The sequence below is a fragment of the Pongo pygmaeus genome, chromosome 5 (genome assembly GCF_028885625.2).
Source record: "Pongo pygmaeus isolate AG05252 chromosome 5, NHGRI_mPonPyg2-v2.0_pri, whole genome shotgun sequence".
NCBI classification, from domain to species: domain Eukaryota; kingdom Metazoa; phylum Chordata; class Mammalia; order Primates; family Hominidae; genus Pongo; species Pongo pygmaeus.
In genome coordinates, this window is record NC_072378.2 from 109,445,525 (window position 1) to 109,461,826 (window position 16,302).

At 40.2% G+C, this 16,302-nt stretch overlaps 1 protein-coding gene across 2 annotated transcripts in view; it reads right to left on the minus strand.

Moving 5' to 3' along the window:
* Nucleotides 1-1,695: 1,695 nt before the first annotated feature.
* AK9 (adenylate kinase 9) overlaps nucleotides 1,696-16,302 on the minus strand; it is a 200,379-nt gene continuing 185,772 nt past the window's right edge. Inside the window, exons 34-41 of one of the 2 annotated variants that reach the window (XM_054490051.2) lie at nucleotides 15,497-15,643; nucleotides 15,169-15,389; nucleotides 7,902-8,098; nucleotides 6,655-6,824; nucleotides 6,324-6,422; nucleotides 4,193-4,295; nucleotides 2,832-2,946; nucleotides 1,696-2,412 (exon numbers count right to left, since the gene is read on the minus strand). In XM_054490051.2, coding sequence (XP_054346026.1) covers nucleotides 2,210-2,412; nucleotides 2,832-2,946; nucleotides 4,193-4,295; nucleotides 6,324-6,422; nucleotides 6,655-6,824; nucleotides 7,902-8,098; nucleotides 15,169-15,389; nucleotides 15,497-15,643 — 1,255 coding nt within the window. In that variant the 3' untranslated portion in view covers nucleotides 1,696-2,209. The remainder of the gene's footprint in view (nucleotides 2,413-2,831; nucleotides 2,947-4,192; nucleotides 4,296-6,323; nucleotides 6,423-6,654; nucleotides 6,825-7,901; nucleotides 8,099-15,168; nucleotides 15,390-15,496; nucleotides 15,644-16,302) is intronic. The other variant, XM_054490050.2, reaches the window with a different exon arrangement.

Below are 16,302 nucleotides of genomic sequence, written 5' to 3' on the forward strand. Positions count from 1 at the left end.
GGAAATGTTGTTCTCCCTTGTTAGGGACACAGACCCCTTGACATGGAAAACACAGCTTGCTCCCCTGAGAAGGAAAGCAAACATGATAGGTGGGTGTGAGTGCACGTATGTAGTGGGCCTGGAGGGGAGCGGTTCTCAGGCTCCAACAAGAAGACTTTCCCAAGGGTCTCCCGTATTTTTTTTGTACTCTAAAGTACACTCATACATACACACAGACACACACGAAGGACACTACTGACACTACTTAAGAACACTGACACTGTGATGGTGGTTTGCAAGATGTGCTTACAGTACAGGAAGTGGTAAGGGTAAGAGCAAGGCTCTGTAGTTAGGCAGATCAGGGTCTGAATCTGGATAGTACTTATGTGATCTTGGGTAGGAAGCTCTTCTCATGTGTAATAATGAGATGAGATAATGCATGAAAAGCCACTAGCATGCTCTCTCTGGTCACATAGAAAACAGCTGGGAAATAGTAGCTGTGTCAGTAGTTATTCTAAATAAGGCTCCAAATGTAGCTAACTGTAGTTGCATGTGAATGGTAGGGACCTGGGGTGTCCAGCACTAGAAGCTACTCTAGGAAATTTGACTCCTTACTCCTTCCCCACTGCTCCTACCTGCTATACTGTGTTGTATATATTTACTCAGAGGAAGAAACTCTATGGAGAGAGAGGTGAAAAGGGAGAATCACATGGCTTTTGGTTGCTGTCTCAGCTCAGGGACTGAGCTTCTTCCTACTAAGAAGATAAAGGACATTTGCCCTAGTTTTGTGCAGAATTCAGCAGCTCCAGAACAATGATGCACGAGATGTTAGAACTCAGAAGACAGCATCCTTGGGCTCGTAGAGTTCTCAGGGCGAAGCCATACTAGAGAACTTCATCCCCAGGAGATGTGCAGTGGGTGTGGACTTTCTCTGGAGCACATGGGACACTCCCTGGAGACCCCAAGAAACACTCAGCGGTATTCTGCAGGGACTGCCGCCCTTTGTAAAGGCAGGGGCACTGAAGCAATGAAGTTTGGGTTTAACTGCTAAAGCAAACTCATTATACCCATAGGCTGAAGAGACCTGAGAACATTTATATCTTATCAAGAATAAAAAAGCCAGTAGATTTCAGTTGGTGATAGAAAGATGGTAAATTACAGGCATTAAGAAATGGGCAGGGAACAAAAATGGGGCTTAAGTTGCCAGCAAAACTTGGTAGCTATTGACAACTCCCAGCCTCCTGGAAAAGTAAAGGCTTTTGAGGTTTATCCTAACTTTGGCAATAGGCTTCCAGCTTTTGTTTAAAAATGATTTTATTATGAAATATATAATGCAAAGATATATAAAAAGGCTTCTAGTTTTTAATTAACATTATTGAATTTATAGGGATCAAAGAGCTAAACCATCTATTGTGGAGATTAAGAAATGAAGGCTCAGAGAAATTTACCCAAGGTTACACAGTTAATGGTCATATTTTTTATTTTTAAGAGTCAATCTTGCTGTTTCTTATTCCAGATCTTTTTATATTGCTGCTGAAAATTGTTATTTTAAAAATCTCATTAAATTCAATTTAGTAAGTTTTCCTCTAGCATATACTGAGTCATATAATGACTCTAGATTTCATCCTTCTTAAAATTCCAGGTAATTTCTAATTATAAAATAAGGTATAAAGCATGCTTCAATGAATACTTAAGAAAAAGAAAAGAGGCAGCCAGTAAGTTGTTGCAAAATCCATTTATTTTATTGGGAAAATGATAGTATCTTATGTTCACAAAGTTCACAAACAATTTTGTATGTAAAATGTATAACCCATGTTTTGGTTTCATTTATAACAATGTTAAATGTCTTAAAGCTTTCTAACATTTAATAAGTAATTTTAACAGACTGACTTGTCTACTGAAAATGTTAAAAAGGAAAATAATACATTTATTAAATAAGTCACTTAACTTTTCTATATGGAATTACAAATAGAATGTTTATTTTGTTAAAGCATCAAAGTTCAGGCAAAGAGCAATACATTTTAAAATTGTATTAAAACTTATGTTTCCATAAGAGCGCTCCTTCCTGGCGGGCAGACCTTTGAGTTCACCTGAAGTCTGGCAGCCATGGTACCTTGCTCAGGAGGCAAAAGTACTTCCAAGAGGCCCAGATTTTCAATCTACTTCTCTCAGTTTCCCTCTATCACTTTCAGATAACTCTTGAGATTCAGGCTGCTATCATCTAAGTAAACTACCCATTAATTGGGTCTATATTTCTGAGAGAGAGAAAGGTCTTTAACTTATGATCAAAGTCAATGGCTCTGAACTGAGGTTCCTTGTATTTTCTGGTCATCTTGGCACCCAGGTATGTTATGAGTTCACAACTCTCCATAAACTGCTCCATCTTCTTCTTATACTTTTTTCTTGTATATTCGGAACCTTTGGGATTAAATGCTGTAGAAAATTTCACAGAACTGTGAATAATTTCTGCTAGTTAGTGAGTCATTAAATGAAAGAGAAAGAGACCTGGATGTGTGGTTGAGTTAGTTACATAGTTATGGTTGAGAAGATATCCAAATCCCAAATAAAATCTGGAGATTATTCTGTTTTAGGTCACAATTGCCTCTACTCACCCTTCTTTATGGCATGGATTATTGACAGCTGACTGTATTACTTAGTCCCTACTTTGAAAATAGAATTTTAACTTTGACATTTTATTTAAAATATTTGCCCTGTATTGTATTTGCTACTAACACTCTCTCTCTCTCTCTCTCTCACCAAGCAGGCAACACAGTTTAACAATACTATTCATCACTTATACTACCATTAATGTTAAATTTGTTCTGAGTAGTAAATCATTAAAAAAGACATACCTTTGAGATGAAGTGCTATATATAGCAGTGCAGATCTCCTTATACTTAAAAAGGGGAACTTGGGCTTTAAGCATCCCGCTGCATTCATTGCTTTAATTAGAGAAGTTGCAATACCCTGCAGGGAGGGAACAATTCAAATTTTGTGTATACTTGAGTTTGGTTTCTTTTCTTAGTGCCAATAGATAATCAGGCAAATATTATTTCTTTGCCTCAAATAGCCCCCTGGAGTGGGGATGGGGCTTATAAATATGGTTAGATGACCAGTTAGCCAACAGGAAAGAAATACAAAATACATTTGATTAGGAAAAATGAAAATTACAAACTGACTTAGTGTCAGCTAAGTGATGGATAGGAGTATGGGCTTCATTACACAAGTCTCTCTATTTTTATATGTTTGATATTTTTTATAAAAAAAAGTTAAGAGAAGAAAGAAGGGGACCCTAGGCTTTGCGATATCTTGGCCCGTATCTGCTTTCATTCTCAGAAATGGCCAGACTGCCTCCCACTCTGAGGACCCTTGGCCACCTGACAAGGAATTCCAGAGACCACAGTAGTCAGTGCTGGCAAGATTCCAGAGCCCAGAAGAAGGTAAGAGGCCCTCCTGATAAAAATTGGCCTTCATGAGAATACTCCCCTATGGGTGGGCCTCATCTGGCATTTTGATGTTAAACCAGACTGAAGGCTAACCTTATAGGCAAGTTGAAAAAATCAGAGTGGTTAAGAATTGCTGACAAAGGTTTGAAATTGTGCCCTAAGCATTTATTTTGTAGACATTTTTTAAAAAAGCTTTAAAAATAGTAAAAATAAAATAAAATAGTAAAGATAGCGGTTGGCTGTTGCTAAGTTTTGCTATTCTTAAAAAGTTATACTTGGAGAAATAAAGTATAACTTAAATAGAATAAATAAATAACAGTAAATAAAACTGACTTTATCTGGATGTGGGGCAAAATATGCGCTTTTTGGTTTGGTTGTGTCACTGTAACTCCACTCTTTCTAGTAGTCAGTGAATGACCCTCTCACGGACTGAATCTGCACATTTCAAATTATGAAAAGTTTCACAGACATTGAAATTCAAAAGTAAGAACCAAACTACATATCTAATTCAAATGGAAACAATTTTGTGGCGCTCTACTTTCTCTTCACTTTGGTGCAGATATTTGGGAATTAGCTATGGAAGCAGGGGATTTTCACACATTTTATTTTAACCACTACATATAAACAAAATAGGCTGAGAGAATTTGCAGCTTAAAATCAGAAAACTCTGCCTTGAATTTTATTGTTCCCAAAATGAAAATTAGTGTTAAAAAGAAGAAGTCATTGTATTCTTCTAACATATATAACAGAAAATTAAGTAAAATAACCTGTTCCAGATATCCAGGCAAAGGAAGACTAGTAAGAAGTATCGGTTCCCTTAATGGGGGAAGCTTGTGTGGAAGCTTCTGTTCCCAGTATTTCATTGGCGACCTAAGAACACAAAGTTCATTAGATGGATGCTCACAGTTATACTCAGCGTGTATAGATAGGAATAGACAAGAGACTATTAGAAGATAAAGTTCACTACTTGTTTTTCTGCACTGGAGAAAATGATACAAGTGGGAATGCTGGGGCTCCTGGAAGTGCACAGCCACTCATGTCAACTGGGTACCCAGCCCTACTCACCTCGACTCAGTTTTCTCATTATTCACAGCAATTATATAAAACTTTCTTTATTTTCCTTAAACTTCTGACTCTCCCAAATGCCCCCTCACCCCCAGGCAGATGCCATGCTGTACTCAGAGAAGCCATCGGGATGGGACTTCCTCGGCCCATCACAAGCAGAGCTACCCACTTGTTCTCTTCCCATGGTGGAGGTGCCTCCCATCTGAGACCAGGTCCCTTGGTCCCACCGCTCCCTCTCTCCAGGCATCTTACTACAGCACCTGCTTGCTCCCTGCCCTGGCATCTTTGCCACTTCCTTCTTTATTGGGTCCTTCCCGTGCATATGCATTTAAACATCTTCATAATTCCCCATTTAAAAAAAAAAAGAAAGACCATTTTTACTCCTTAAATCCTATATGCCTTCCAGAAACGAACATCTCTTCTCTTTTTATAATTAAAACTTCTTCAAACAGTGGCTTCACTAGAGATTGCAAGCTACCACAGAAATTTTATCTGCAGATGGGATTTGATCCACATGTATTTTATTTTTAAATTTGAATCAGATGTGGATGTTTAGGAATGTGAACAATTTAAACAGCAATAATAGTTTCCAGCTTCTTCCAGCAGTAGATGGGCAGCTCTGGTCCCTTCAGCCGGCCATGTGCAGTCCAGTTTGCACCAGGCCCCCTGACTCTTGTGTCTTCACACCCAGCCTGCTTGCCTCAGGTCCCTCGCCTCCTGGCTGCTGTAGGCACTGTGTTTGTTTGTAGCCTCTGGACTACAGGCAAGAGCTCAGTTTCCTCAGCTCTGCTCCTTGGAGCTCTGTAGTCACGTCCTCTCACGTCACTTGACAAAACCATTCTTGGCAAGATTACTAATGACCTGTTACACCCTAAATCTCAAACGCTTTTCAGCCCTTGTCTTGCTTGACCTCTGAGAAGCATTTAAACCTGTTGCCATGCCATCCCTCCCCTCCGCCTCCCTCAACCCTCCTCATCCTGGCTGTCCTTTCATGTCTCTGTGGTTCTTCTTTCTCAGTTTCCCTTGTAAGCTCTTCTGACATTCATGCATTGGTGTTTCTCAGGGTATGGTCCCAAGCCCGCTGCCTTCCCCACATAACTATGGATGAGCTCAAACATGCTATCATATTTCAGACAAGATTACTCTGGCAGCCTCATCACTGGTAGTCCAATCCATGGTCTACACTTTAGTAGCAGTCTGACTCCAACCCATGGTCTGCACTTTAGTAGTGGTCTGACCCCAGAGCAAATTTGATTCCAACATGGACCTCACTTACAATCAGTCAATGTGCTCAGATTGCCCTCAGGATCACTATGAGGACACAAACTGTGTACACAGCATGAGTCCATGAAACCGCAAACACTTCATGGTGGTCTTACTTGACCTTCCACACTCTGGCCCTGCCCTCCACCTCCAGCCTCGCCTTCACTCTGTCCCCTCTCCACATCGCATCCAGCGATGCTGAAGTTCTTACAGTTCAGGAATACCCTAGGCCAGGTTTGTTGTAGGTCTCTCTGCTTGGAACATGTCCCTCTTTCCCTTCATCTAGCCAATTCCCACTCCTTATCCTGACCTTACACCCACACACAATTCAGTTAGACCTTTGGGCTCCACTTTCTTAGAAGTCCAGGCATTTCCCCACCCTAAAGTCCATCACATTCTGTTGTTATCAGACACTCAAAGTCCATCTTACCCTGGACAGCTTTGGGATGGCACGGACCAGTGCTTGTTCTCACACACACACACACACACTCTCACACTCCTCTCCCCCGTTCCCAGCATGTTGCATGCAACACAGATTTTCAGTAAATATTTGTGATTTAATGGTCTCACCTCAAAAATTTCTGGAGTTTTTCTTTGTTCTCACAAATATATATACGATTACGATATTCTAAAGCATAGTTAATGCTACCAGGTACTAGAGCTTCATATCTGGAAGACCAAAAAACAAAACAAAACCTCTAATGTATAATTAATATGCAGTCCTGTGTAAATAAAAAGTCAAAAGTATTTTATTTTTCTACCTATGTAGCTCAAGGAAGAAATAGAATATTTTTCCAATTAAACAACAGCGACCTTTTGACCAATATGTTAAGATTATTACATGAACCACTTCTTTGGCGTAGCAATATCATTCTGTACTTCCATGAAGGCCAGGACTTGCCTTTGGTTTCCATCCTGATAGGTCACTGGACAGTAGCCCTGGAGCTCCGCACACTTAGGGAATCGACTCTTCAGCTCTGACAGCGTCAGTCTTTTGGGGATCATGTCAGCAGATGGGAGTGGATGAGGTGCTAAGGGAGGCACATACAATTCTGGGTTCTCCAAGAATTTCTATTAAAAAAGAATTCCAGTAGCAACATGATTTAAACCAGAAATGCTATGCCAATCAGAAGGCCACCGAGGCTCTCCTGCACCCTCCCCATTTTCAGTAGCAGCGTTCTGCTGCTCCTCAAACTGTAATAACCTCTCCTCTGAATGGAAGTTCCTTACAGGAATACTCCCAAGTGATCACATCCAAGATTTATCCTCATCTCAGTCACTCATTCATTCATTCCTACAAAAAACACTTGTTGCGCTCCTACTACACTACAGTCACTGGAGAGAGCAGGCCCCTGCCAGCCTGTATTCCTGTCCTGCTGTGTAATTAACCGGTTGGGTGCCTTTGGCAGATGAGTTAACTTCTCCAGCTTCAGGTATTGCTCTGTAAAATGGAGGAGGTGGGCCAGATACATGGCCTTTAATGTCACTTCCAGTTTTAAACATTATATGATTACCATTTAAGTAAGCAGGAAGAAATAAATATCTCATAATAAAGGGAACAACAATTCTAATTCTGCAAGGAAATAAAATGTTCAGAGGCATCTGTTTTTTTTTTGTTTGTTTTCAACTACCAATCTTTTAAAATCATCAAGTTGTGGACATTATAATATGAGACGACATCTATATTCTGTTCCATTAAGCAGAAATATAAGGTATATAAAAAGTTCTAGTGATAGAAAAAAAAATTAAAGCACAGGAGACATATGTCAGCTTTTGCTTCACTTCTACTGACTCTGATTCCCTTCAGCACCCCTGGGTCCTGAATCCCCTGGACCCTCAGTGGGCTGAGTCCTTGATGTTCAGCATCTCTTCCATTGATGGGGCTCACTGTTGGCTCTCCTTAGCCATTAGGCTGGCCCAGGCCAACAGTCCATCATTGACCCTGGACTCCTGCAATGTTTCAAATTATATCCTGGGATGCAGTTTTGGAACTCACCACTGAGTTGCTTCACTGGTCCCACAGTCACAGTTTCCAGTAATGGGGCTCCTGGTCCCAAGTTTCTGGGTGCCTATCCCTTCCTATTGATTAATTCCAAGATAAGACATTTTCTTTCTTTAGTAAATATTTGGAGTTAGGAACAAACTTACATTCAATTTTTCCTGAGAACTCATTTTATAGTAGTGCCCCCTGAACTCTGCTGCAAATTCCAAGGAGTCAGTTGCAGAGCAATCAAATAATTCCTGGGATTCTGCCAGGCTGACAGGGCAGAACTGTCCAAATTCTCCCAGGCGAGAAAGCAGCTCTTGAGGTGTGATACATAACTTGTCAATGCAGGCAGCTTTTCCTATTATTAACATATTAACTATTATCATGTATATATTTTTCATAGAGAACACAATGATTTTAGAAATTAAAATAATTTTAATTACACAGCACTATACATACACATTATAAAATTCCAAACAATAGAGTAAAAAGTAAAAGTTACTATTCACATCTCCATTGTTTCAATCCAATACTTAACCTGAGAGGTAATCATCACTGTTGGATTTGTTATCTTTTTCAGTCTTTTTTCTATACCTTCACATACATACTTTTTTGCATATAGTATGCTTGTGCCACTATACTATAAACATTATTCTGCAACTTGCTTTTATCAGTCAGTTATAGTCTTTGACCTCTTTTCATATAAGCTTATATAATTTACCTAATTTTCTTTTTTGAGATGGAGTCTCGCTCTGTCACCCAGGCTGGAGTGCAGTGGCGTAGCTCGATCTCAGTTCACTGTAACCTCCGCCTCCCAGGTTCAAGTGATTCTTGTGCCTCAGCCTCCCAAGTAGCTAGGATTACAGATGTGTACCATCACGGCTGGCTAATTTTTTGTACTTTTAGTAGAGATGGGGTTTTGCCATGTTGGCCAGGTTGGTCTCAAATTCCTGGCCTCAGGTGATCCACCCACCTCGGCCTCCCAAAGTGTTGGGATTACAGGCATGAGCCACCGTGCCTGGCCAATTTACCTAATTCTTTTTAATCAATGCATAGTATTCCACTGTATAAACATACATGTAGTTTACTCAACCATTTATCTATTGGTGAATGTTTTGGCCGTTTCAGTTCTTAGCTATTATAGACTATATATATGATACACACACACACACACACAATTGATACGTGTGTATACCTGCACATTTATAAACCTGCTACATTTAAAAAAAACCTATGGGCTAGATTTCAGGAAGTGCAAATAGTTTGTTGACATGATGTTACTCACACAAAGTTCTCCCTGTGCCCAGATCCCACCCAAGAGAAGGAAAACAAACATTTATCCAAAAGTGATTGGCTTTATTCTAAAGAGTAGATTTTCAAAAGAAAGTGCCCAAATTCCTTTAATGAACAAGATTAAGAGTTTTCTCTCTATGCTTAACCAGAACAAAAATGTAAGTACACACATAAAAAAGAGAGTTTTCTCTCTAATACTCCACTGGAATGGGGACTTCAAAGCAATATAAGATGTTATAGAAAATAAAATTACTTTTTAAATACATTTTAGTTATAATGAGTGGACTTATTATAGCCAGTACATTTTGTTAGTTGTCCTTTTACCAAGGCAAAGTTTTACCTTTTTAAAAGATTATGCCTAGGAAGGTCCTAAATTAACCATAAAATTATGAAGCATAAATCATAGTTTGTTTTTTGTTTGTTAGGATAGAAATGATCTCATCTGCAATGTACTATTACAGAACTGTAATCCCTTATCTAAGACCCTTGGGGCCAGATATGTTGGATAATTCAGAATATTTTAGATTTTGGAAATACATCACATTCAGCCAGGTGTGGTGGCTCACACCTGTAATTGCAGCACTTTGGGAGGCTGAGGTGGGTAGATCGCTTGAGTCCAGGAGTTTAAGACCAGCTTGGGCAACATGGCGAGACCCTGTCTCTACAAAAAATACAAAAATTAGCCCACTGTGGTGGCACATGCCTGTAGTCCCAGCTACTTGAGAGGCTGAAGTGGGAGGGACACTTGAGCTTGGGAGGTGGAGGCTGCAGTAAGCCACTGCACTCCAGCCTGGGCAACAGAGTGAGACTGTCTCAAACAAACAAACAAACAAACAAAATGAAAGAAAAGAAATACATCACACCCTCACAGTGTCTGGAGAAGCACCCTGTAATCAATAAGATGAAATTTCTGCAACCAAATAGGTTGACCCTTCCCCACTTACTGGGTTTCATAAAAAGACTGTAAATAGCCATATGTCAGCTCATGTCAAGTTTTGCCCTCAAATGATTTATAACTAAACTTGATATTTTTAGAGGTTTTTGGATTTTGGAATCACAGGCCAGAGGTGTCATGTCACGTGATTGCCTCACTGATCTGCCTGCCTGTACTGGGGAGGAGGGTGTGGGGGTCCAGGAGATGATGTCCCCTGATACCAACTACCATTTTCACTCTTCAAAAGGCCACATGTAATCCTGAAAAGGAGATGGTTGGGAAACCGTGCCCAAAGAGGTTTCCATTATGCAATCTCTCCACAATCCTGCTTTTAAACAGGGAGTAGGGGAGGGGAAAAGGAACATACACAACATGAAGGGATCTTTATTAACTGGCATTCCTTTAAGCAGTCACAGCCCTCCTTCAATAAGGCAGGCATTTAAAACCATTGCTTATTGGCTCTCATCCTCTATTCATCTCTTGAAGGCAACGAATCATCAGTGTGGCATCAGCACTACTCCTAACAAGGTCTTTAGGACATAAACTGATAAAGTGACAGTATTTTCCAAATGGTAACATCTAAGACTCATCAGAGTCAACAGAGGTCAATTAGAATCCCCAACTCAACTTCTGAGTCCCAGAAGAAAGGATACCAGCCATGAATGAATCCTGACCGTATCATTAGGTTCTGGTCTTCTCTGAAGAGCTGAGAGCCAGCTGGGTGGGATCTCCTGAATGTCTTTGTGCCTGTTTCACAGAGTTAACAGAGGGCTTTCTAGGAGAGCACTATTGGCCTTAAAACAAATGACTTTGAACCTTACTATACCTTACCACATAAAATTATTATCACTTAACATTCCCAATTGCCCGATTAATCTGAACATAAATCTGATTGTGAATTCCTTCACCATATCATTGTATCATGTGTATCACTGGAAGCCACAGGGTGGGCTGATCTGACTTGACTCCAGTCGTATTCTTGATCCCTGCCTCGTGGTGTTCATGCCTTTGTGTAATCTCCTCCCCCATGTGTGGGCTGGACTGAGTAACTTGCGTCTAATAAACAGAATATGGCAAAAGTGAGGGGATGTCATTTCCAAGATTAGTTTACCATTATGGCCTGAATTATGTTTCCCAAAAAGATATATTGAAGTACCCCTATTACCCATGAATATGACCTTATTCAGAAATAGGGTCAGAGAAATACACACAAACAGACAGATATGGAAGGGAGAATGACATGTGAAGACACAAAGACACACACATGGAGAACGCCATGTGATGACAGAGGCAGAGACTGGAGTGATGCATCCACAAGCTCAGGGATGCTGAGGATTTCTGGCAACACTGGAAAAACAGAAAGGCATGGAATAGATCCTCCCCTAGAACCTTCAGGCAGAGGATGGCCCTGTCAACACCTTGATTTTGGACTTCTAGCCACCAAAACTGTGAGACAATACATTTTTGTTGTTTAAGCCACCCAGTTTGTGGCAGTTTGTTTCAGCAGCCCTAAGTAAACCAATTACAAAAGATGGACACTCTTTCTTGCCCTTTCAGGTTGTTCACTTGATAAAGGAAGCTGCCATGTTGGAGAGGTTCACATGGCAAGGAACTGAGGGTGGCCTCTGGCCAATAGCAGCCAGCAAGGAACTGAGGTCCTCAGTCCAGTAACACTTAAGGAACGGAATCTTACCGACATCACACGAGTGAGCATGGCAGTGGGCTCTTTCCCAGTTGAGCCTTCAGAAAATACCATAGTCTTGGCTGACACCTTCACTGTAGCCTTGTAAGAGACTACCCAGTTAAACTGTGTCCAGATTTCTGACCCACAGGAACTGTATATGTGTGTGTGTGTGTGTGTGTGTGTGTGTGTTATTTTCAGTTGCTAAGTTTTGTACTAATTTGTTATGCAACAATAGATAACAAATACACTATTCTATCTGTTGCTTATGACACAGATGAAAAGGCTAACAAGTTCCAATATTGATTTTCTACAAAGAATATTACACTACTATGATACTATAGTGGTACTATAATATGTAGTACTATAGTACAATAATATATAGTATTATTAAGGTATATAGTATTATAATACAAAGTATTATTATACTACGTGGTGCTATAGTATTCTAATACTATCTATTTCTTGGTTGCTCTTCAGCTCAGATGTACTGAACCTCACCAATCCTGACAGGTTTAGTGACGGGGTAATTTAGAATCATGTAACTTCAAGTCTCAAAAGACACCCGAATGTCTCTTTTTCTAATTATTGGGATATTCTTGATGACATCTGGCAACGTCTATGTACCCTCTTCTGAAACGTGGCAGGAGGAATCTCTTTAATTCTCTAAGCCCCAGCCTTGTACCATCTCACTGATCAGGGTAAACCTTGGCCTCCTGGTAGGAGAGGATCATTTGAACAGTATACAAAGGAAACAGAGCATGAAAAAAATCAAAACTAAATTCAAACAATCAGGTACACACTAGATTATCAGGCGGACGCTGAAGCAGAAAACAGGACAGACTTCACCAAGATGAAACTATGTGTGGCAGAGGCAGGCACTGGAATCATGTAGTGGATCCTCAGTTCCCTCTCCAGGGCTGACATACCCACCCTGCAGCTGCTGGGCACCTGGCGCGGATTGCTCACAGCTTGACAGGAAATTGCCCTTCTGTCACAGCTTACACAAGTTATACTCCCTCCCAGGGTGGCCTGCGGTCAATGACAGGCTGATGCGAGGGTGGAGAGGATACAAAGCCTGGACCCTCCCCCACTTTGGGGACATTTTGAAGGTCCCTCCCAGCACCAGTGTTTCCCCAGGATTTACTGAGGGCTTCTGTTCCCACCACACTGCAGGTTAGTTTCTCCCTCTGCCCAATTTGACCATCCTGACTTGTCCACAGGTGTATCTCCTGATTAGAGTTGCTGGATAAAATAAAGGACACTGCTGGGTGCAGTGGCTCATGCCTATGAACTCAGTACTTTGGGAGGCTGAGGTGAGAGGATCGCTTGAAGCCAGGAGTTTGAGACCAGCCTGGGAAACAAAGTAAGACTGCCCCCTCCAATCTCTATAAAAACATTTAAAAAATTAGCTGGGCATGGTGGCATGCATCTGTAGTCCTAGCTACTGGAGAGGCTGAGGCAGGAGGATCCTTTGAGACTAGGAGTTCAAAGCTACAGTGAGCTATGATTGTACCACTGCACCCCAGCCCGGGAAACAGAGCCAAGCCCCTGTCTCAAAAAATAAAAAATAAAATTAAAGAATACCTGGTTAAGTTTGAATTTCAGATAAGCAATGAATATTAATAGTTTTTAGTATAAGTATACCCTATGCAATTATTTGGGATATACTTATACTAAAGAATTATTGTTTATCTGAAATTTAAATTTAACTGGGTGTCAGTCAGGCATGATGGCTCACACCTGCAATCCTAGCACTTTGGGAGGCAGAGGAGGGTGGATCACCCGAGGTCGGGAGTTTGAGCCCAGCCTGGTCAACATGGTGAAAACCTGTCTCTACTAAAATACAAAAAATTAGCCCAGCGTGGTGATGCACACCTGTAGTCCTAGCTACTCGGGAGGCTGAGGCACAAGAATCACTTGAACCCGGGAAGGGGAGGTTGCAGTGAGCAGAGATCACACCACTGCACTCCAGCCTGGGCGACAGAGTGAGACTCCTTCAAGAAAAAAGAACTGGGTGTCCTGTATTTTTAGTTGCTAAATCTGGCAACTCTACTCCTGAAAGTACTTTCTGATAAAACTTCTGCACATGACTTTTCATCTTGAGTCTGTTTCTAGGGAACCCAGTCTAAGACAGGGAGGCTGAAATAGAGTAACAGAAAGATGAATGAGGCACAGCTTTCGCTTTCAAAGTTTGCTGTGGAGTGTTTCCCAGTGCGATCCCATCCAGAGCTTATTGAGATATTTCTAAAAATTCAATTCTCCCTTCCCTTGTACTTTTATCTTCATGCCTTATGATCTTTAGGTGAAAACAGATTCCCAATTTGTAAACAAACAGGAACCAGAGATACTGGTTATGCCCACATGGTGAAGCAAATCAAGATACAGTGATGCAGTTATTATTGGAATCCTCACTGCATTTTTCTTCGTACAGGACTCTCTTAGTCACATGGCTCCCATAAACCTCATCATACCTTCTCTGTAGTTTCTGAAGTTAAACACAATCATTAAACAGATGTCTGTGAGATCCCTACAGATCACATCTTTGTAGTCATCACTCTTTTTAGAGATATCAGATGTAGATAACTTTCCTTGTATTTTGTGTATTTTCAGAGAACAGTCAATAAACTAACAAGAATATATAATCAAACATGTGCTTCTGCAAATTCCTAATATAGATTAAAAGACATTTTAATGAGCAAGCTTAGTTTTTTTATGGACTCAACATTTACATCATACTATAATGGGTGTAAATAATGAAAATAATTTTAATTCTAGATTCCTAAATAAAATTTTGCCAGGTGTCACTGTGCAATCATGGACCCATATAACTACTCCACACATTCTGAAAAATAGCTTCTTACTATTCCAAACACTATATACCCTTTTAGTGAGAGATCATGCATTATTTTTATGTCCTAGATTCACATAGGCATTCAGTAAATGATAGCTTGGGTAGCGGCAGTCATTTATTAGAACAAATATGCCCACATGTAATAATCTATTTTGGCTGCTATAACCAAATGCTACAGACTGGGTAATTAATAAACAATGGAGATTTATTGCTCACAGTTTTGGAGACTGGGAAGTCCAGAATCAAGGTACCAGCAAATCTGGTATCTGGCGAGGCACTGTTCCTCATAGATGGTGCTCTCTTGCTGTATTCTCATGTGGTAGAAGGGACAAGCAGGCTCCCTCAAGCCTCTTCTATAAGGGCACTAATCCCATTCATGAGGGCAAGCCCTCATGATCTAACCACTTCCTAAAGGCCCCACCTCTTAATACTATTACACTGGGGATTCGGTTTCAGCATATGAATTTTGGGTGATACAAATTTCAGACCATAGTATCACAATAATTGGATAATACTATATATATATAGTATTGGATAATAAGTATTGAAATACTTATTAAGTCATGCCTGACTCATGTTCAAATGGAATGAATTACAGTAACATGAGTCAGGCATGTTTACACTTTAAATTAATATTTTATTCTACCTTAAGAAGTGCTATCTTACCTGCTTTTATTCTTTCCAGGTATGTCTGCATGTATTTATTCACCATTTGAACATTCTTAATGACTTCATTCCATACCCACCATTTGCTGTGAAATGCATCAATCACATACCAGTTCTGATGCTGTTCTTGATAATATTGCCTAATCTCACCAATATTTTTGCGATACTTTACATTATTGACAGCTATAATTTGTGCACTATTGTGCAATGGATAAGGCAATCTAATAGAGAAACAGAGAAGGAATGGAAAAAGCTATTAAAAACATATCTTTTCCCCCTGTATGATTAAAGTTTATTCCTTTTTTGTTGTCTTCATCATGCACGTTACCTTTGTTCATTTTCTTTTTCTAGGAGCAATCTTTTGAAAATCTCCTTGGAAGGCACACTCAATTCAAAGATGACCATGGGAATGATTGACCTAGCTTCCAAGAGATTCATTTGATGTTTAGTTACAGGATATCCATCGATGACAACACTAACAAGGAAAAACATGAAAATAAAAATTCCACATTTCTTTTTCTCTCGTACTTCCTTTCTGTCTTCCAGAACCAGTCTGTCTCTTTAGGAGTAGCTCATGCTTTTCCTTATGTAACTCAATTTATTTTCTTCACACTTTGCCCTCTTCATCTCTACATCTTTAATCTCAGTCAGGCCAAGAGCCATGAGGTGAGCAGGACACATCCAAACACAGTTCAGAAGGTGGGCGTAGGAGAGAGCTCTGAATTTCTACACTCAGCATGCTGGAGATAGATTTTGGCAGAATTTGAGAGATAACTCCCACAGTACCTTGAACATTGTGTTCAATTGGTGCTGTTAATCTAAACATGAAAGAGTATAGCTTTAGAGGCAGATAACTTTAGATTTAAAACCTGGTTTGAACTTTCTGAGAGGAAATGATGTTTAACTCTTAGAGTTGTTTTAAAGATTGGAGATCAGGTATGTAAAGCAACTAGAGTAGGACTTGGTACATATTAGATGCTCAAGAAGTAGTATTTTAGTAAAGACTAAGCCAATATGGAAAAAAAAAGAGTGCTCTAAGCTTGCTTTTTGTAGTAAATGCTCTGTGAGAAGGCTGGGAGTGCAGCTAGGGGAGAGTTGGTGAGAGTGGCCCTATAATATTTGAGTGGGAATCAT